This window comes from Carlito syrichta, unplaced genomic scaffold, assembly GCF_000164805.1.
Source record: "Carlito syrichta isolate Samal-C Ts95f unplaced genomic scaffold, Tarsius_syrichta-2.0.1 Scaffold309859, whole genome shotgun sequence".
Taxonomy (NCBI): Eukaryota; Metazoa; Chordata; class Mammalia; order Primates; family Tarsiidae; genus Carlito; species Carlito syrichta.
In genome coordinates, this window is record NW_007253955.1 from 178,523 (window position 1) to 202,314 (window position 23,792).

At 36.5% G+C, this 23,792-nt stretch overlaps 1 protein-coding gene across 1 annotated transcript in view; it reads right to left on the reverse strand.

The window, feature by feature from the left end:
* CDON (cell adhesion associated, oncogene regulated) overlaps positions 1-23,792 on the reverse strand; it is a 96,809-nt gene that overhangs the window by 13,736 nt on the left and 59,281 nt on the right. Inside the window, exons 12-18 of the mRNA XM_008068075.2 lie at positions 21,266-21,469; positions 19,616-19,797; positions 19,048-19,153; positions 14,646-14,768; positions 9,686-9,907; positions 7,356-7,636; positions 4,614-4,693 (exon numbers count right to left, since the gene is read on the reverse strand). Coding sequence (XP_008066266.1) covers positions 4,614-4,693; positions 7,356-7,636; positions 9,686-9,907; positions 14,646-14,768; positions 19,048-19,153; positions 19,616-19,797; positions 21,266-21,469 — 1,198 coding nt within the window. The remainder of the gene's footprint in view (positions 1-4,613; positions 4,694-7,355; positions 7,637-9,685; positions 9,908-14,645; positions 14,769-19,047; positions 19,154-19,615; positions 19,798-21,265; positions 21,470-23,792) is intronic.

Sequence of the window (23,792 nt, forward strand, 5' to 3'; positions counted from 1 at the left end):
AAAAAAAAAAAAAAAAAAAAAAGCTTAAATTCCATCACAATGTTGTCTTGCTTAAAATCAACCAAGGACTTGCCATAGCTCTGTATGATATGATTTCACTTTTTTTTTTTTTAAGAGATGAGGTCTCTCTCTGTGACTCAGGCTGGAGAACAGTGTTATAAACATAGCAACTTCGAACTCCTGAGCTCAAGTGATCCTTCCATCTCAGCCTCCCAAGTAATTGAGACCACAGGCGACTGTCACCACACCTGGCTTTATTTCATTCATCTTTTAATTTCGACTCTTTCACTTACTAGTTTCCTGTTACATAAAGTTCTTTGAGGATTCAGGCATTCTACTACAGAGATTTTGCATAAACAATATCCTTTGCCTGGAAAGCTTTAAACCTATCCCCCTTTGGTCTAATTTTATAAATATGTCAAAGCTCAGCAAAATGTCACTTGCTTAGGGAGGTCTTTCCTCCTTAACAGATCCTTTGCTTTTCCTGTAAAGCATCCAGATTTAATTACATATTCATTTTTACGATGTATGTCATTTAAAAAAAACACGTGTCTCCACTGTCAAGCTCTGAGCTCCACGCAGGCAGGGAGAATGCCTGCTGTGTTCACTTGGTGCTTGGCTCACTACACACCTTCGGCAAGTGTTTGCTGAATGAACGAATGAATGATCCTTTTTTCCTTTTTTTACTTGCCTTATTTTATCACTCTCCTTTTCCTATCTCGATTATTCTTTGATGACGTATGAAGGCAAAAATAAAAATAAGAGATGATGTCTTATAAAAAGAAAGTCTAATCATTCTATAAACATAAGAAATAAAAGCAAATAAATACCTCAAATAATTAATATGTAAAAATAATTAATCAATCAAGACTATTGTCTCCTTTGGTGATCCTATCCATTTTTAAGTTCTATCACCTGAATGCAGATGGTTTGCCTCAGAGTCCAGTCTGCCCCCTGAACCCAAGACCAGCATTTTCATGTCTCCTTGACTTAAATATCAAATGGTTTTTGAACTCAATGTCCAAAGCCAAATTCCTCACCTTTTCTTGACATATGTATTATTTCTTATTTCGGTGACCACCACCCCAGTCATCTACATTTGAAACTTCCTATGCATTTGGAACCTTCCTTTCTTCTAGCTCTTTATCAGTCTGGCCACATTCTAAAGATCTCAACTCTGCATCCTCACTCATCCCTTCCTCTTTATCCCCACTCTCTGCATGAAGGCCTGGACGCCTCCCTCCAGCACCGCTTGTGCCCTGCTACTACTCCTAAACACATCTCTGTACAGATCACTCCCCTTCTCAAAAAGCCTCACAAAAATTATGATTCTACTAGCCCAGTGTTTCTCATAATTGAATTCATATCCCCTCTCTTTTGATTAATGTAAAAATCTCATACCCTTCTGTACTTTATATTACAGAAATAGGGACTTTCTTCTATTCTTTAAATATGAAACTATAAGATCCAATGTGCTTCTTCCAACTTTACTCCCTCTATTCCTATCTCTAAGAATCTATTATTAGACTGTGGGCACTCTGAAGGTAGGACTTGGGCCAGTACCTAGTACATGGTAGGCACTTAATAAGTATTTATTAAATAAACTAATAAACTCTGACATTCAGGTTCTTCCATGATATAAACTCAGTCAGTTTTCCAGTTTTATATCCTACTACTCTCTACTTGCACTTAGCCAGTCAAATAATTCCAGTGGCTCTCAAAGCATGGTCCTGGGACCACCTGTATCAGTATCATCTGAGAACTCTTTAGAAATGTAAATTCTCAGGCCCCAACGAAGACCAGCTAAATCAGAAACTCTAGGAGCAGAACCTAGAATTTGTATTTTTTTACCAATGCTCCAAGTGATAGTAATGCATGGTAAAGTTTGAGAACCACTGAATTTGTCTATTTATTCTTATGTAAATATTATTATTTCTACTCTCATGACTATTCTTATATTTCTTCTATATACAAACACCTCAGAACCTATTCCAGTGCTTGGCTAATGCTCAGTAAATGTTTTTTTTTTTTTTTTTTGGCTGAATAGTCAAAAACTCTACAACGCTCACTCAACAGCCTTCATCTAACTTGACTGAAATCATGCCTCTTTTTATGTTCACACTATTTCAGTTGACATTAGGAAATACAAACTTATTTGTAGTAATAGCATCAATATTCTAATATTAATTGAATACAATTCTGCATATTTTGAGAGTAAATCATATCTCATTTACCTCTCAGCATTCAAAATTTTTTTACAAATTTTGCCATTTGTTAGTGTCAGGAAAGGAGATACCTATTCTCAGATTCAAAGTTAAGAGTTAAAAGTTTGAAATTTAATAATTCCAACTTTCCAGAGTGAAGGCAAATATTTATTGATACTTATCTGTCCAATTATTAAGTGTCAAAATCACACAATTCATCCTGGGAGCCAGGTAAGACCTTAGCTAACCTTGGAGGTAATGCAGGCAAGTAATACCTTGCTCTAAAGAGATTCTCATGCAGGAAGAAAATTTAAACCAGGGCGAAAAAGAATCTTATTTTCCCAGGCTGAAGAGGATTCACCTAAATTCTAGGATAACAATAAAACTCTTAAACATGAAATGCAGGAAGTCATCAACTTGGAAATCAATAAAAATACAATTGTCGCCGGGTTCGGTGGCTCAGCCTGTAATCCCAGCACTTTGGGAGGCCGAGGCGAGTGGATTGCCTGAGCTGGCGGGTTCGAGACCCTCCCGGGGAAATTAGCAAAACCTCATCTTTACAATAAATCAAAAATTAGCTGAGCATGGTAGTTCACACCTGTAGTTCCAGCTACTTGGAAGGCTGAGGCAGAAGGATCACCAGAGCCCAGCAGGGCGAGGCTGCGGTGGCCGGGAGCGTGCCACTGCACTCCAGTGAGACAGAGTGAGACTCCGACTCAAAAAAAAACAAAACAAAAAAAAAACAATTGTCCACTGACTTAAAGAAGAAAGTCATGCATAATAAAAATCTTCAAACACTACACAGTCAAATGGCCACAAATGCAAGCCCATTTAAATAGCAGAGGTCATTTAAAACCTTTTAAGGAAATGGGATATATTTTCAGTATTAAGATAATACCCCATCATAAAGATATAATCGGCAAGAAATTGCCAAAGTCTATAATCAGATTATGTTGGGAGCAATCTTACATTACTTAAGACAGTCTTCCATTTTTTCAGTTAAGGAAACAGTTTCACAGACATTGTGTAACATTCCCAAGATCACAGGTTTAAACACTGGCAAACCCTAGGTATACTTATTCTTAAACCAAAGTCCTTTCTTTCTACCATTTATTGTCTAGGGAGAATCAAGATGGGCTGATGACCACAAGAGCCATAAAGGAAAACATATTATATATTTAGGCAAAACCATTTTTAATTAAATCCATCTGACTACTTACCAGGTTCATGAACCATCTTTACCAGATCTTAAGCATGTTGCCTAACAAACTGTGGTAAAGTCCATCATAAACTCAAGACAAAAATGTGGCTTCAATGTTATGAACATTTTCAATATATAGTCATATGCAATTTAAATATGTAACGAGTAAATCTTAGTACATAAAACAGGCAGATGGTTTTTGCTAATACAGAAATTCTAAGATGGGTTAAGTAAATAATAAAAAATCTCCACAGGCTGAAACTATGTACTTGTAATTCTATGGTTGACCAGATCCTTATTTGAGTTCTGGTTTCAATAACTCCCAAAGACAACTCTTAACCTCCTTTTAATTCATTTTAAAAATATAGGTCAAACCCCATTTCAATAATGAAATATCCAAATCCCAATCCATACTCCAGTTATTTTATGTACTAACTATAATACAATTTTTTTAGTTGTAGATTTTTCAGAGCTGGGAAGGACTTCTGAGACCATGTAATCTAATACCATCATTATGTAAAAGAAAGAACTAAGATTTCTGACACAACTGTAAAACAACAAAAAGCTTTATAATCCTTTGGATTTAATATGAAGAGAAGCAGCATGAAAGTTTTTTGATGTTCTGGCAAAATTTAAATGTACTATTACGCTACATATTTCTATCTTTGAAATACTGTGAGTAAATGTCAATTTTAAAATTAGAAAAACAAAATTAAAAGCAAGATTTTGCTACTTAATTTTCTTAGATGTTAAAAACTTTTAAAATACCATTGGATAATCTGGTAGGAAAACTTCAGTAATATTACTATGAAAAACATTACTATAGACACAGGGCTTTTTCTTCCCTGCTAACATGCATACATGCTCTCAATCATCCTCATAACACTCTATTACATAGAGTAGAAAAGATAAAGTCCGTATGCAGAAATGACTCTAATTTAAAATATCACAAACATAAGATCTTTTAATACTATTTCAGTGAGAAACAAAGCCTTTAATATTGTCACTATATAGCTAAAGAAACTAAGGCACAAAAAGATAACAATTGTAAAGCAGGAGCAAAAAATTAAGAACAGCGTTACAAATTTTGCAAATTCTGAGCTTGATATCTTAGGTAAAATTTCAAGAACTTCTTTTGCTGAAGGAAAAAATAAAAGGATGTATACATCTTATTCACAACAACTTGTACAAATACGTTATCAACATACCTATTGTTGTTTCGACAATTTCGACAGTTAACACACTCGAGAGGGTCAATCTGAGGTACCGCTGTGTACATTCCACCACCCTGGACAGTAAGGAGGTTTAGAGAAAAAGAAAAGAAGAAAGAATTCTGAAGTTGCCATTGACCAGCAGCCAAATAATTATAAATTTATATACCATGTTGATAATAAATGGGCACATGGAATTTTTAACCAACTATCCAAGCAAGTTATTTAAGCACATTCACCGTGAGTTCATTAGAGTTCTGCACAATATGAAACTGTATTCCAAAACTTAACTGCCATGTTTTTCCATGTATTTTTGTACTGGACAAAGGCAAATAAATGAAGGAAAAAGTTTAGCAACTTTCCTTCAAAACTAGTGGGCCCAAAATACATTATACATTACAACCTCCTATTCATTTTTACTTTTCTAGCAGTCATGGAAAAATTTTATGTGATGCCAGTTGGAGAAACAGGGTGTAAAATCTGTGTGAATGATGTCACATGATAAACTCATCTTCATTTTCCTTTAATTACTTCAACTAGGTCTGTTCACTTGACTACACTAAGTTTTAAAACATGTTATATTTTTCCAGATGGAGTGGATCCTCTGCCAGCAATGACTTGGAGGGGTGTGTTAATATTTGGATATTGCTTTTGGCGGAAACTGCCCAGCAATTAAGAAAAATGCCCAGATTAACACATACCTCATTGTAAAATGTTCACTTGACATATACGATGGCAAGAGTTCTTTAAAAATGAGGTTAAAAATTAGAGTCAGAATTCTGCTTTCAGATTAAAAACAGCAGAACTGAATTTGATAAGGGTGGGAGAGGTTGTCACATTGCACCCAAACCCAAAGCAGGCCTTCAAGGTTAGGAAAAGTTCAGGCAATTGTTTTTCCTAGAATACTTTCCATTTCCATTCATCTCATAACAACAGCCAGAATCTAAGCAAACCAAAAGTAATGAAAATTTCCCTTGGCATTCCTCATCCAACCAGCAACAAAAATTATTAAGAAAACATCAAGAGAAAGAATATCCCTATACCATATTCAGTCCACAAGGGCAAACTCTAAAGATTAAGAAAATGAAGTTAACAACCTGCGGGGTAATGTATTTATTTGAATCACTAAACTTGTTAAATTTAATTCAGTGATGTTTATGATCATAAACATTTTTAAAATCTCCCTATTTCCTCCCACCCAGAAAAGAGTAAGAAAAGGAATAGGCTGGAATCACAGATAATATCTTCTAAAACTGTACACCTAATAAGGCAACTATTATTTAAATAGCAATTCATTGTTCAAAAAACCCCAAAGTTTTATGTTCAAATACTAAAGCAAACATTAGTCTTATTTTTTCTTCTTATAGAAACAGCATGTGCTATTCACATTTTAACACTCTCTCCTTCAGTCTTCTTGGACAATGTTAGCAGTTTGGACTAGGAATGGTGACCAAAGAAGTTAGAAAGTCTGAATATAAGCCATGTCTTTCTGCACAAAATAATGAAATCATTATTCCCTTTTGGTAAAGAGATGTACTGAAGCAAATTAAATAATTTTTCTATGACACACAAAAGTTAGGTCACACAAAAGCCATTAGATTTCTAGCTTTAAGATACACATATATATTACAGCTTTGTTCTCTAAAGGTCATATTTTAATAAATCTGTATTAAAGTTGAATATAAAAAAGACCTTTAAACTTTTTAAAACTGTAGCACATTGTGGGTTATGACAAATTTATCTGTAATCAGAACAATGACAAAAACTAACTAATGCTTAATTTGCTCAACTAAACAAATTATCTATTTGATCAAAAATAACATGGATGTGCATCCAACTAATGTAATAAATCAAACTTTCTAGTGCCATGAATCCCAGCATAAGTCTAAAATATGCTAGTTATACTATTCCATTTTGAAAATTAAGCTGTATCAGTTAGTTCTCTCTGAAATAAGGTTGTTTTAGGGATTTATCACTCTTTGTGGCTAAAGAATAGTAACATTATAAAATGTAAAACACTGTCCACAACAACAAAACACATTGGACAAAACAGAAGAAACCAATGCAGGTCAGAAGTCACAATCTGGTGGGCTGTGGAGGTGTTCTGCATGGCCTACACGTACTTTCAAAAATTTGAATTAGGTGCCAGCATGTGAAAATCTGGCCATTTCACCTAAATTTACAGATGTTTTAAAAAATCAGAAAACCTGGCAACACTGGGCCCTTGGCTTGCATGACAATAGTAGGCACTGAACTGTGGCTGCTTCTTGAAAACAGTGCGGGGGGCGGGGGGGCCCTCTCCAGGTTGTTCACGCCTCCATGGCTACCATCTCATTCCCAACTACTACACTCAACTTCCTGATCCACCTGACTCTTCTCGGTATTTCAGTTTCCAAACTCTGCTATAAATAAATAAAATAAAATTTAAAGGATTTGGTCTGGTTTATGCCCAACAATATTTTCGTTTCATCTCAAGAAAAACTTCTTTTTTCTTGAGTCTGTTCTTTACTGATGTTAAATACTTTTAAAATAGAAACTAAACCGATGATAACTATTACCCAACACTAGAAAACTTACAAAGATTACTCTAGATCAAGGGGCTGCCAGTGATACATACTATTTCCATTCAAGTGAACCTGTAGATTTCTATACCAAAAAAAGCTAAGTATGCTGACCCTGTTCTGGTAACCTGGCACCCTGAGGCACAGAGAATCTTGTATTTAGAATTAGGTCTCTTACGTTCACCAGATGATGAGGATGTTCAAAATCCACATGCGTCCTTGTTAAAGAGTTGGTATGCCCAGAGTAAAGCCCTCCATTTAAGCTCCCATTCACAATTCCATTAACTCCATTGGGGACCTTATGGTGAAGATGGGAACAGCCATTGCTGAGACCACCATTGCTCAGGAAGCCTCCATGAACATTCCCATTCATCCGGGTTGCTCCCGAGAGTGTGGTGTATTCCACCATCTGCCCATTAATCTCTGACCCTTGGTAGAGATATCCCGGTGGGTCATATTCTGTTAAAAGAGAACAAAATGTCAAAAAAAAAAAAAGTGAGACACTGAGAAGGAAAATCACCTTGCTTAGGAAGTCTTATTAATGAAACCCCTAAGAAACTACAAATAGATTAAGCATTTTTGTAAATGTTCACTTAGTAGCCTACTTATGAGATATGCCTTAATAAAGTTACTGTTGTACTTTTCTTTACAGTATGGAGATAGCCATAAACTTTGAGTTAATTATGACTCTGTTAATGGAAAGAGGAAATAATCAGGGAGAAGTAACTCAAAAGAGAGTAAGTAAATTGGGCAAGCTGAAACTATCAAAGTACTGGCAACACTAAGAACAAGTGCTTAAGCTCTCTTACACTTCAAAGTGCTGAAAAAACTATATAAAACAACAGAAGACTAGCTTTAGGTAAGATATTTCAGATGGCAATAAACAACACTTAAGCAGCAGAATGGAGGTGTGTATATATTCACTGACTAGTCATATAGATCCTTAGTCACAGTAGCCAGTTTGGAGGCCATGGAGTTCCAAAGGCAAAAGGCTATTCTATTTCCTTATATTAAAAGCATTTAAACAATTGTCTCAAAATTCTGACTTTTACTTTTTAACCCACAAGATATAATTATAAAAAGTAAAATATTCCTTAGGACGTACAGTATCTAAACTGTACAGGATTTGTTGTCAGAGTTTTGTTAAATTCTTCAAAGGTATGAGAGCTCGCCAAGACTGGATTAGGCATCCCTCCTTTCCACAGCTGCTCCGATGACTGCACTTTTTTGCACAGGTGTGTCATGTTGGCATGCCTACTTATATTCTCCACTAAACTGTCAACTTTGAGAGGGCAGACACTACATTTATTTTATTTATCATTATATCTCTATTGTCCAGCAGAGTGCCTGGCACATGGGAAACAGTCAATGAATACCTTTTGAATGAATGACTGAATACAAACTACCATGCAAATTTCCCATTTTAAAACATATTGTCAAATCACAAAGGAAGATGACTTTAATCAGATTAATCTTTCTCAGACAACCAGACAAATACTTTTCTTTTAATAATTCATCACACACTCACACAATTAAAGGTAATAGAATTAAAACCATTTAGAAAAAGAACCAAACAATTGCTCACCAACCGTTTCAGCCTGACTTAGCGACCACTTCTCTCCCTGCCTATCTCTTAGAAGGCCCTATCCAATAAAAATAGAGTACCCTTCCCCCCCTGAACTACTAACTAAAAAGGTACCACATGTAGGGATTGGCTAACAGCCATTGGAAGTGCCTACCACTGCTGGTGTGCTTCTTTACTTTTACTTAATTCTTTATGCTGGAGACAAAGGGGAAACCAAAAAACTTTCTCCCACCAAAGACTAAAATCCCTATTTATTATTGTATTCTAAAATAGCTGGGGAAATAGGAAAGGTAGAAAGGTGGGGTAAAGAGAATTGAAGAAAATGGGAAAAGGAATTCTAAATCATTTGTTTCAAAACAGTGTAATCACTGACAGTTCAAGCAGACCTTTTACTAAATTCATTTAGTGGAGAACACGCCACACCACTCTGGAGCAGTCTTGGCCCATCAGATACAGAGACAGAGCCATGTTAACTTCATTGGTAGGTGTCATTCAGTGACAGTAACTTAGAAAAATCTTCACTACCTGCCTCTTCATCATGTCCTTTCTGTTCCCTGTTGACAAGATTTGTACCAATGTGAAGGTATTCCTACAGCAACTCCAGAGCTCAGGCTTCAAAAATGTATCCTCTTTGGTGGTCCAACAAAGCCAGAGTTTCCCAGCACTAAGTCAGCTATTTACTTAGAGACCTGCTTAGTTTTGGCTTTGGTGTTTATGTCTACTGGATGATTTAATTTGATGCTCCACTTACTTTGGCTGACAGCTAGAATGCTTTTAAAGTCACCTCTTCTGAATGAAGAACATCTAACGTGTTTCATACCATGACACTAATACACAAAAGTGTTAGAAATCAATATTTATTCTCACAATATTTTTCTACCCATCTTTAGAAAAAGAGAAGGAAATACTTATGAATGGCTTACTCTGTATGGTATTCTGTTGGCGATTCTTCCACAGGCACATTGCAATGAAAACCATAAGAATAAGGACCATGACACCCAGCACACAGCCAACGATCAGATATAACATGTCACTGCTCCTGGCAGGGCTGGTTGCAGGCCCTACATTTCCTCCACTTCCTGAAGAATTTGGAGGGGTGCTTAAGTCTTTGACGGGATACTCAGAAGCCCCGGGAACACGTTTCACTAGTTGAAATATAAAGGAAAACATGATGTCAGAGTGAACATAGACTATGAAATGGTTTACTCTCTCAAGGAGGTCTGGTTAGGAATGCAAGTCAGTCTGTTTACGCTTGTTACTGAGATGATCTGACCACCAGTGAGTCACAAAGAGGGCTCCAAAGTTTAAAAATCTGATGTGCCAAAGTTTTAGTCCACAAATTTTAGAGAAAGCCTAAGAGCAGAGAAACAAATGTACTTGGTCTAACCCAAAAGTGCTATATGATTATCTGCTTAATTGCATTTACAGAGACTTTCAAATAGTTGAATAAAAGTATTTTGTGGATGAAACAAAAACTCCTTTCTATCTGATACACTTTGAGCTAAGTAAGATTCAGAATTACATATTTAATGCTTCTGCCATGTATAAAAAAGTCACTACCAATATAAGAAAGTATGGCTTTGGACTATTAGAACAACTACATACAAATCCCAAAACCTCACATATAATACTAAGCTTCCAAAAGCAAAGACTTTTGGAGTCCATGTAAATGCAGTATTTACCTAATTGATATTCTGGGTAAAAGTGATAACAAAAGCTAGTTAACAGGTGGAACTCAAACTCCATTCTCTCATCTCCAAATCATATGTTCTTAAGACTCTAAATGTCACAAAACAGCTGGGTACAGTGGCTCATGCCTGTAATCCCAGCACTTTGGGAGGCCAAAGCGGATAGCTTGAGGTCAGGAGTTCAAGGCCAGCCTGGATTCTATCTCTGAAAAAAAATTTTAAATTATACCAAAAAACTGTCATAAAAAAGGCACTAAAGTGGTTTACAGACAGTCTCTGGAACAAGACCACCTAGTTTAACATCTTAGCTCTACCATTTATCATTAGCTGAATGACTTTTGTCTCCACGAACTCTAGCTTTTGCATTTTGAAAATGGGTATGATAATAAGCTCCATTATCGGTTGTAATGAAGAGTAAATGAGTTAAGACACGTAAAGCATGTACAGCCTGGCACATGGTGGCTCAGTCAATTCTGCTGTTATTATAGTTATTATTCTACATTTCCTGCTATAGTGCTTAATAAGCCACAGAAGGAAAGTAGTCTTTTAAAAATCTACTCAACAAACATCATTAAATGGGACTTCAGTTTTCTAGCAACATCAACTACACAGAACAGAGTGGGAATAAGGAAAGGAGAAGCTGTCTTTCAAAAGAAGGAGCTCCCCATTATTGAAAGTTGGATAAATACTTGGCAGAGACTCTGAAAAAAATTTCTACCTCAGGTGATATGTTGGGTTATATAATTCAAAGGTCCCTGTCAACCATAAAGAAAAAAAAAGTTTCCGAGGCACAATAAATGTTCCATATCATACATTAAAAATTATGAACACTCATGGGGGGCCCTTTAGATTTAATTCTACCAAGCTTCATGATCTGATTTCTAATCTCTTGCGAAAATTAAAAACTGAAAACATACGGCCTGCAGTGGAGGGTGACACAGTCTCATTAACAACAATAAGAAAAGACAGCTAGAGCCTGACCTAAGAAAGATGAGATGATCCTCTGAAAGTGGACTGGAGAGAAAAAGAAAAAGAATGAAGGAGGAGAGGAGGGGAGATGAAAAAAGATAAAAAGCCGGGCTCGGTGGCTCAGCCTGTAATCCCGCGCCTTTGGGAGGCTGAGGTGAGTGGACTGCCTGAGCCCGCGGGTTCGAGACCTGCCTGGACAGCGAGACCTCATCTCTACAATAAATCAAAAAATCAGCCGGGCGTGGTAGCGCATGCCTGTAATTCTGGCTACTGGGAAGGCTGAGGTGGAAGGATCGCCGGAGCCCAGCAGGTCGAGGCTGCGGTGGCCTGGAGCGGCCACTGTACTCCAGTCTGGGCGACAGAGTGAGACTTCAACTCAAAAAAAAAAAAGATAAAAGATAAAGAAAAACCAAAGAACTAAAGAAAAAAAGAAGAAAATCTGGCAGTCTGTGATATTTGATGGGAAGGGAAAATGGCAGGCCTTGAATGCCTCTGTCATTCCTGAAGATCTTACTGAAGATAAAATGATCATTGTTCACAACAAGAACCTGAAGTCGTTTTTTTAAAGATTATGTTATAAACTAGAGAGTCCACCTAACAGGATGGAAATTGAATAACACGTTTCAGAAAATCATTCAATGTGAACGGTTAACTTTTTTTTTTTTTTTTTTTTTGAGTTGGAGTCTCACTCTGTCACCCAGGCTCGAGTGCAGTAGCACGTTCACAGTCACCGCAGCCTCGACCTGCTGGGCTCAGGTGATCCTTCCAGCTCAGCCTTCCAAGTAGCTGGAACTACAGGCATGTACCACCACACCCAGCTAATTTTTTGATTTGTTGTAGAGATGAGGTCTCGTCAAGTTGCCCAGGCTGGACTCCAACCCGTGGGCTCAGGCAACCCTCTCACCTCGGCCTCCCAAAGTGCTGGGATTATAAGAGTGAGCCCAGCCCGGTTAACATTTTAAAGAAGTTTTTCATTTTCCACTGATCTGAAAAGATCGTAGGTAGAACCTTTCATTTCCTAGCAAAGTCAGATAATGAGGCATACCATTGTAAACACAGCTAGGCCATTATACTATTATAAACAACAGTTATAACATCTTTATCTGTGTTGTTCTATGTTTTGCATAGCTAGATTCTTAAGATATATTTCATTTTTATTTAATTTTACTCCAACTATTTATTAACACATCACAGTATCTGGTACAAAAAGGCACTCAAATAAATAAAAGTTTACCAAAAGAAACTCGAAGTAAGTCTAAAGATGTATGTATGTATGTATGTATGTATGTATGTATGTATGTTTAAATGTAGATTTAAGATGTGAGTATTGCAGCAGAAACACATATGACTTACAATTTAACTAAAAGATTTAAACCTTGGCTTTATAAGTCAATCTTTCTGAGCATCTCTTTCCTTAATTTTTAAAATTTATTTTTTTCATTTCTTCATTTTACTTTATTTATTTATTTATTTATTTATTTATTTATTTTTTGGAGTTGGAGTCTCACTCCGTCACTTAGGTTGGAATGCAGTGGCATGCTCACGGCCACCTCAGTGTCGACCTGCTGGGCTCCAGTGATCCTTCCACGTCAGCCTTCCAAGTAGCTGAAACTACAGGCAAGCACTACCATACCTGGCTAATTTTTGATTTATTGCAGAGACGAGGTCTTGTCAAGTTGTTCGGACTGGTCTTGAACCCGCAGACTGAGGCAATCCACTTGCCTCAGCCTCCCAAAGTGCTAGGATTACAGGCTGAGCCACCAAGCCTAGTCTATTTCTTCCTTTTAAATAGGGATTTTAAAATCACCTGCAGCAGACACTGATGGTTGCTCAGCCCACTTAACAGCCTTCTTCTTCTTGCTACGAAAGCCCCAGTTTTGTGTTTGGTGTCTACTGGAACCCATATAACTCTGGGGTAAATCTAGTGGACAGCTTGGGAGTGGCATGTGACTGAATTATGGCCAATGAGACCTGTGGAAGATCTACTAGAGGACTTTGGGGGAAATCTTCCTTGTTCACAAAAACAGATGCTGTCAGATATGAAGCCCAAGCACAGTCGCAAGCTATGAGTGGGGCTAGTCTTAGAGTCAAGCTGATAAGCTGACAAAGGGGAAAGATAGAAAACAATGAACTGCTGAATTAAACAAGCTTGGTGTTAGTTATCTACTCCTGGACTTCTTATTTTGGGGATAACAAATGTTCTCACTGTTGATGCCTACTGAGTGGGGATTTTTGTGTCCCCTGCAGTTGATAGCATCCCCAAGGTTATTATGAAGATTAACTGAGACTGTGGACAAGACTGCTTTTGCTTGTAAATATCCACATTAGCTGTTTGTATAATTCATGTGCAGGGTCTTCTATTTTTAAAAGATGGTACTATTTTACAATTAATTTACGTATACAGGCATAGTTGAAAACGTTAATTTAGAATTAGTGCCTGTTATTTCTAAACTTAACTACTACACATAATTAAACAAGTAATGTTATAAATATCTGTCACTCAAGAAACTGCTTTAAACATATGTAGTGCTCTTCCTAACACATTTCCTTACTAAACAGGTTGGAAACTGTATAATGTATTTTTATACATTTTTTTTTTCCTTTTTTATGAGTTGGAGTCTCACTCTGTCGCCCAGGTTGGAGTGCAGGAGCACGCTCACAGTCACCATAGCATCGACCTGCTGGGCTCAGGAGATCCTTTCACTTCAGCCTTCCAAGTAGCCAGAACTACAGGCGCGTGCTACCACACTTGATTAGTTTTTTTAATTTATTGTAGAGATGGGGTCTCACCAAGTTGCCCAGGCTAGTCTCGAATCCATGGACTCAGGGAATTCTCTCACCTCAGCCTCCCAAAGTGCTGGGATAACAGGCTTGAGCTACCCGGCCTTTTTAATACTTTTATTAGCACTCTAATTCTCACAGCACTCTCAGAAAATAGCCGGCAAATATTTCTATTCTCTTCACACAGAAAAAGAGAAGGGAAGTGATTTACTCAGATTCACAGAGAAATTAATGAATGGGATTAAAGATGACGTAAACTATTTTGTAGTCAAGTGCTCTAGCCAACACGTTGTTTCTGTTGGGACAGTCCAAATGTACGCACCAGAAAACAGTCCAAAGCAGAAATTTCCTTAAGTAAACATATCAACAGTTAGAAGCAGTAATCCAGAGTTTGCAATTCTAGCACTGTCCAAGGAAAAAGCACAAATTCTCATTCCTCTCCTACCTTTAGTCTCACAGATCATCACATTGCTAAATTCACTTTCTCCTCCCTCATTGAAGCACTGCATTTTAATGTCATAGGAGGTTTCTGGCTGCAGGTGGCCAATCATGTGCCACTGCTTTGAACCTAGAAAGGAAAAATAAAAGGTAAGTTTTATATATCATACAACCTAAATGATAATGTCAATATAATTATTTAATATCTTCAGAATGAGGTTAGAACAGCATTTATCATCACCTAGGACAGTTTGTACAATGAAAATGTACTCAACAAAGGTATTTTAGTAAGGCACCACAGATAAACAGCATTTCTATTATGTGACATGAAAAAAGGTAAAGAGAAGAGAATACTCAAAGTTATATCTGTGTGTCGGCAGCAATGCTTGCTTCATTATAAATAATTAGTGGCTGGTTGGGTATGGTGGCTCACACCTATTATCTTAGCACTTTGGGAGGCCAAGGTGGGAGGATTGTTTGAGTCCAGGAGTTTGAAACCAGCTGAGCAACAGAACAAGACTCCCAAAAGAAAAAAGACATATAAAATTTAATAAATTAAAATAATAATAATCAGTGGTGAGTCTTTCTTTCATAAAACACATGTTAACCTTATAGATAGACTAAAAAAAAAACAAACCTCTAGTCTTTGGATCCCTATTTCAACCCAGCAAGTCAATCTACTACGTCTGTCCACCAAAAAGCAATAGTATATACAAGATCAGCAAATGTGCATTGCCCAGAGCAAGTGACCAGTTACAAGAAAGGCCTTCCTTAGAGAAACTCTCAGTCCCATTGTCATGGACACAATATGAACGGACATATAAACGAATGCCTGAATAAACTGCTGAGAATCATCCACAAGCAAAATCTACCATGGGAAACTCTCAGCTGCCACTCCCATTACTGCTTTTCTTTTTGAGTCAGGATCTCCAAACCACACAAGTATCTCTAATAGAATGATTCTGTTATCCCTGGCACAGAGCCAGCATTTCATTTCAAAACACTCCTAAACGGAATACTCAAGTTTAAATCACTCTTCATTTTTACTTCCATGGACCTGTGACAAACATTCATAAGCAGGGACACTTTTGCCAGATTTAATTAACTCTTCAAGCACTTTTAATCCCTCTTAGAAAACATCTCTTCAGACTGCTTCCACTGTTACTTAGAAACTCAAGTATACCACCAACTGATTTAAGAATTAATTGAAGAGAAAGAAAAAACAAAATAAAACCACATACACAAGTTAAATCTACTTGGCTGACAGGACCAATATCACCAGGCTCCTTTCTAATTCAACACAGACAAAAATATTTCTATCTGGAAGCATAACCCCCTTTCCAGGTCACCAACACAAAACGCCTCACTCACTCACCCATATTTTACAAGGAAGAAAATCTGCTTGTTTTAGGATCAAGCATCTTTGAAAGGATCCAGAAATGAGAAATTCTATGCCCCATTTATAAATGTAAAGAGGACCCTAAAAAAAATCTTGACATAAAAACTGGTTGAAACCGGAATAGGCCTATTTCTAAAATTCAACAGCTTTCTAAAAGACTTCTATTTTTTTCTCTAGCCTTAGGTCTTTCCTGACCTGGTTCTACACTCACCTAACTATAAATATTCTCTTGAATAATTACTACACTAGATTTGGAGTTTTCCTTTCATAATACTAGTAAAAATAAAATTTACCTAGGCTTCTGATATGTTACTAATGAGAAAAATAGTTAAAACAATACATATCTTGTTAGATTAATATTCCATTGTTATGGTAATTCTTCCAATGACTAAAATTACAGGAAAAATCAGCAAAAAGAAAGAATTTTACTGATAATTTACGAATAAGAAACTAAGTGCATTATTAAGTTTAAAACCAGCACATATCCTTTGCTTAATAAGCAATTACTTTTCCAAAGGATATTTTTTAAAAGGTAAGAATTTGCCACAGGGAGAAACCAAAGCACACACTTAAAGATCAGAATGACTGATACTTTGTATTTACTTGGAACTCAATTTTATGAGAAAAAAATATTCAATACAAAAGCACTGGTATGTTGAAAACATTTATAGTTTATCTAAATGTAGAACTTAATTCAGAAGATAGGATAACAATTATCTTCTTACTGTATTCTTTTATAATTTGAGTTTCACATTTTTTTCAAAAGTTTAAATTATGGGCCAATACACATAAGAAATCTAAAACCTTTAAAGAAAACTTTTTTTTTTTAATTGGAGTCTCACTCTTTGTCGCCCAGGCTGGAGTGCAGTGGCACACTCACAGCCATTCCAGCGTGGACCAGCTGGACTCAGGCAATCCTTCCGCCTCAGCCTTCCAAGTAGCTGGAACTACAGATGCATGCCACCACGCCCAGCTAGTTTTTGTGATTTACTGTAGAGGTGAGAGCTCACCAACTTGCCCAGGCTGGTCTCAAACCTCCACGCTCAGGCAATCCTCTCGCCTCGACCTCCCAAAGTGCTGGGATTACAAGCTGAGCTACTGAGCCCAGACAAAGAAAATTTTAAGTACAAAAGATGAATACTTGTGTTCCTGAGTTTGGGAGAATAGGCCAATAGTTTCCAACCGCCACAAAAACAATTTCAAATGCATAAACTTGAAAATAAGGAATAAGCAAATTACACAGCACAGTGAAGCCCATTTAAACATCTAACTGTTCAGTATATTACATTTATAAACAAGCTCTCTCTGAACCTACAGCAACACACGTGCAGACACTACTACTTCTTTAAATATCTTCTTTAAATAACTACTTCTTTAAATAACTTCTTCTTTAAATAACTTCCAAGTTTCATGCTCAATATTCATATCACAGAAGTTTGCAAAGGTCCAAAAATCTGACCTAGAATATGGTGTGAAAACTGTTTACCAGTGAATATTTCTAGAAAATAGAACTTCCTAAGAAAGGTGAAGGCAGAGAAGAGAGGGAGAGAGACAGAGACACAGACAGAGATGGATATTCCTTCTATTTACATTTGTCTTGTTTAGAATTATCTTATAACAAATGTTTAACCTCTGTCAACAATTTTTAAAAATAAAAATCTGACATCTTACTTCTCTAAACCACCTAGACTAAAATGAAAACCTAGATAGGACCAAAATGTAAGACAGTCACAAACTACTAACTTTTCACCTCTTTTTCTAATAGTCTTTTTATTGATATAAAATATGCATACAGAAAAGTCCACATAACTGCACAGCTCAATGAATGTTCACAAACTGAACATATTCACCATACCAATACCAAGATCAACAAAGAGAACACGGGAAAGCATCCCACCCCAAATATCTCCTTCACACCCCTCCTAGGTAGGCTCTTCTCTCCCTCAAGACAGTTACTGTTATAACATCCAAAAGCACAGAATAGTTTTGTTACTAGAAATTGACAGAAAAGAAACAATAATTCCTTCATTCAAAAAAATACTGAGCACCTACTATGTGCCGAGCATTAAAACTCAGGTCATAAATATTCCATTACATTACAAAAGTCATTCCACTGAACAAACATTAAAAGGACTATTACTATTACTATGCCCATCCAATTATTTTATTTTATATTTTGTAGAGACAAGGTCTTGCTGTGTTGTCCAGGCTAGTCTCAAACTCCTGGCCTCAAGTGATGCTCTTGCCTCAGTCTCCAAAAGTGCTAGAATTATAGGCATGAATCACCATGCTCAGTTGAGACATTATTTTTTTTTTTTGAGTTGGAGTCTCACTCTGTCACCCAGACTGGAGTGCAGTGGCCACTTTACTTTGAGTTGGAGTCTCACTCTGTCACCCAAGTTGGAGTGCAGTAGTACACTCACAGCCATTCCAGCGTCGACCTGCTGGGCTCAGGCGATCCTTCTGCCTCAGCCTTCCAAGTAGCTAGAACTACAGGTGCGAGCTACCAAGCCCAATTAATTTTTTATTTATTGTAGAGACGAGTTGCCCAGGCTAGTCTTGAACCCACTGGCTCAGGCAATCTACTCACCTTGGCCTCCCAAAGTGCTGGGATTATAGGCTGAGCCACCAAACCCGGCCAACATTATTTTTAAAATGTAGCTAGACAATGCAATTGATTTTTATATTCAGGTCATTGTTCATTTAAACAAAACAGAAATCAAAATATTTTGCAAATCATATCTCCCCCAAATGACAAATCATATCTCCCCCATATGACAAATCATATCTCCCCATACTTTTGCAACTGTATGTGCAACCAAAATGTAAGGTACTACCTATATTAAATTGGTAATACTGGTTTTCTTTGAGACAAATTCAACAGCATTAATGTACGTATCATTCCATTTTTTACTCTATCTTAACCCGGGGTGACACATTTCATAATATTTGTAAGTCTTCTCCCTTCAAAGCTCCTTTACAGAGACTCTAGTATGCCAGTGGGACTTACCTTCTACAACATCCCTCTTGTAATCACTGTCATTGTCACTATCTGTTGGTCGGTAATAGATATAAAATCCTTGAATGGGAGTGTTATTGTTACTTGATGGAATATACTAAAAAATAGAAGCAAAGACTTCTCAAAGACAAAAATAAATGTAACTTTTACATACATTAAGATTTATCTATGTGGTCTTATTTTTCTAGCTTCATTTTGCAAACATACTTAATGTTCATTCTAAATTTAGCTCAAAGATATTAAGAGCATTTAGCTTATTGCAGGAAAGAGCAGTACACCTTGCTAGATTCAAAAGCATAAAAGCACATTTGGTTCAAAGTTAATAAACACAAAAAGGCAATTTAGTTAATAACACTTGGATAACAGCTGAAGAAACAACAATTTTATTTTTAACCCTGCTCTCCTTCTAATATGGCCTTTTAGACAAATAGTGGTGACTTTCCATTTCCCTTCAATTAAAATTCAAAATTTGCTGGCCGCAGTAATATGTTATGAGAATATTACATTAGCTGTTAACATGACCAAATCAGAACAATCATACAAGAAGATATTTACTTACTGTCCACTTTAGCATAATCTGAGTATCACTGACAGCCTCGGTGTATGCAATGTGAGGTCCAGTAATTGGACGGTTAGAAAAACGGTTGGGGAACCCAGCCACCTGATAAGGACGCGACGCTGAACTCCGGAAACTCTCACCATAATGGTTGATAGCTATGACCCTAAATTTGTATACTGAACCTATGGGGGGAAAAAAAGTAACTTAAAAAAGTCATACTAAGACAATTGAGGTAGAATACTCAAAATATGGCAATTGTGCTTACGTATCTATCTACAATAACATACTCTAAAGCCTGTATGGTAGATAGACTTCAACCCACTTGCCAATTTCAATCAACTGGGAGTGGCTGCTCCATGCATTGTGTTCAAGATCCCAAGACCTTTTAGGAGTCACCAAGAAAGACTTCTGGGAAAGATTAATGACATCTCATGGAGGGAGTAAGTAAAGAGGAAAGAGAACATTTGCTCTTTTTACCATCCCATCCTAGGTCATACCCATCAAAGACAGTATTCGTTGAAGTATCAGTCCCCAAAACTAGGCTCTTTTCACTCTGAAAGAAACTACTGAAGTGCAGTTTAATATGGTAAATACATTTATAAAGAGGCACTGTGTGGGTGGCAGCAGACGCCACTCTGGTTTCACTGTTAACGGGGTAAGAGGGAGCAAATTTCAACTATAACAGAAGGAATTTATTTGGATTACATATTAAGAAACTAAAAAAATGCTAAGGATTGTAAATTTGTGAAATCTGAATCTGAAGAATAAATTGAAATTCTAAAGCAAGTTTCCAAATAGTTCAAAAATAATCACTGGGCTTCTGAAGGCAATGTTTTCAACCTAGGAAACACTTCTTAGCTTTGCCCACGTTTAAAACTGCTATCATCTTCCAGCTATGCCTACATGCTCCTGAGCTCCTCATGTTACTTGTTTAGACAAACACAGTCATTTGCTACTAATGTACATTTAAAGGTCCAGAAACAAAAATGGACCTGAAACCTAAACAAATCAAAGTAAAGAAAGTTTATGTATGCTTTTTTTCCTTTACAGTTTAATTTTTTTCATAAGTCTCAAAGCGGGGGAGGGCTGAGTTCCTCTGCTGAAACAATTCACATAGGACAGACAGGTATTGTTAACTCATTTCCATAAGACTAAACACTGAGTATAATTATGCTGAGATTCAGCATCAGATCAAACATTTAGTCAAATAACAAGCAGTTTTCCTCTTAAAATAGTCTGTCATAAGAAAACATATTCACACTAAGTAAATTATGGTATACTTGCTTGTAAGAAAGATAAACAACTATTAAAAGTTGAGTTTATATAGAATTTTTAAAGATACTGAAAAACAAGTATGAGGAAATATGAAGACTAATATGAGAAAAATGAGGGACAAAACAATATTTATGGCATAATCCTGGTTGGTATTAAAAGAGAAAAAAAGGCTAGAAAAAAATCCCAAAATATAAACAATGATTATCTTGGATGGATGAATTTCAGATGGCTTATTTATTCTTTTCTTTATATTTTATTTTCAAATTTTTATACAATAAGCATATATTACTTTAACAGTTAGAAAAAAGTAAAATTAAAAATATGCATTTGAAGTTAGCACTGATGGTAAAAAAGAAAAAATTTGAGTATTACTACCTGGTTCTAAACTACGAACTTCCACAGAAAGTTTGGAAGGTGGGATATCTTCAGCTGCCACAAGCCAATCACTGGTCCTCATCCGTTTATATTCAACCTTGAAGGCAGTGATTGGAGAACCCCCATTTGCCCGTGGAATCCAAGTGACATAGACTGATGTCTCTGATGCAGTGGAAATAGTGGGCCGATCTGGTGCCTCTGGAACTAAAAATGGAAACATTCATTTCAATAGCCCATGGTGTCAGAGATGAGAATAACTTAAACTAAAGGGATAAGTCCCAAACTTCATGTTTTTAAAGGTTTTTCACCAAACATTTTCACCCGAGTTAATAATATTGTGACTACCTTCCTTTTTCTGCTTAATCTAGCGGGAAATGAAATGGCCAAATATAGAAATAAAAGGAAGTAAATTTAAATAGTCTATAAACTTGATAATTAGCTCTGAAAAACTGAAAGCCAATAAGAATGATCATTTTGACCATGCTATTTTGGATTCATGACTAAAATAATATTTAAGTAATTATTTGGTGCTTCAAGTCTGACTATGGTAATAATTTATAATAAACTTTCACAATTATGTTTTACCTTATCTAAATGTTTTTCTTTATCCATCGAAGCCACACAAAACGCATTCAGCAGTATACTGATTATTATATTATAGAAGTAAGCTCAGCAGTCATTTAAATCATGTATGTAACACCTCTTAATGATCAAGTAATTTTGTGGTTATAACTGGCTTCCCACTTGGCTCCCTCAAGGAAAATATGCTGATAGAACAATCTGGTTCACATGACAGTGACACTGCAAACTAGTAAACTGCTGTTCTGGTTTATCTTAATCACTTATAAATTTTGTAGATATGAGCTGGTTCTCAAGAGACCAATGATCTTGTCAAGCTGACAATCAAGTTTCTACAGCTGGAATGTGGAGGGCCAACTCCAAGTCAGGGTGACATGGGTTACTTTGGGAAAGCCACTAGGGAGCCCATCTCGTCTGGCCTATGCCACGCTCCTCAAGATTGAGCAATACTCTTCCACTTCAACACCTCGTCACCCACAATGTAAACACATGAGAAGGAAGGCAATAATGTAGAATGTGGTACTTTCATGGCGAAAACTGTGGCATTTTAAAAACAAATTGCTTAAGGGATCAAAAGAGGAATATATTCAAAGCAGGCAACTTTGAGTGATACTTACTGTATTCCTTTAAGTTAGAAAGCAATGGAAACAGAATAAATAGAACTGTTAGTGAATCTCTTTAATACTACAAAACCAAATATCTTCCTTATGTTGATTCATCTGTGATTAAAACTCATCAAACATCACAGATCAAATAGGAAAAAGAAAGTTATTGGGGAAAATATCTCTACAGAGAAGAATGTCATCAATATCTAAAAGAAATAGCATGTGACCATTAACAAGGTATAAAAGAAAGAACACTATACTTGGATTTAGAAAATCTGGATTTGATAGCAGTTCCACCACTTTCTGGATGATCTTAGGCAGGCTGCATAACCACCCTGAAACTCGGTTTCCTAATCTATAAAATAGATATGCTATCTTCCTCATGAAGATTAATAAATCACTTCTTTTGGTTATCTCTACTTGGATAATGCCAAACTCATGACTTCAGAACAGAATCCATAATCTTTCTTCCATTCCCCTAATCTATCACATAGGTATTCTTCCCCCATCATTCACACTGTCGCTCTCCTCATTATTTCTCTAGGCTTATCTTTTACCTTTCCTCCCATCTCCCTCTTTAAAATCCTTAGAGTTCTTAATAGCTTTCAGGGAAAGACTGAATTTTAAGTGATCATACAAGGCACGTATTTGCCTCCCACTCTAGATAAATCCCCACAGCAACCAGCCACACCAAATAAAATCTCTCACCTCTAAACAAAATAGAACATGACACTCATCTGTCTCTTGCACAAGATGTCTTTGCCTAGAAACTCTTGTCTGTGTCTTCATCAAGCTATATCATCTGTGTCCCTTGAGGCTTAGATCAGGTGCTGAGGAACCTCTCAAACCATCACTCCCTCTCCTCTATATCAAGTGAATAACTTAGATACTTCTCTTGTGATCCCATAACACCAAAAGGATAATCTCAAACATAATGAATCAAAATTGTTGTTACTTGTTTATTTGTCTATATCAGTTATGGCATTAGCTGTCTATATCACCCACTATACTATATATATAGATAGACAGATAGATTATATATGTGTGTGTGTGTATGTGTAATTTTGGCACCCTCTGTATGTGCACGCGCGCGTGTGTGTGTACACTATACACTACACTATACATTTCTTGAAAACAAGAATTATTTCATCTCTGATGTTCCAACATACATTACATGAAGTACCAGACAGTGTCTGAAATAAACGGTAATGTTTCTGTTTTTCAGATGTTAGTTATATTTACATGAAGTTGATACTCATATAAGTAACCTGCTTAAGAGAGCGGGAATATGCCTGAGGTAAAAGTAATCAAGTAAGAGCAGCTCACAATATTGAAGCAGAGGC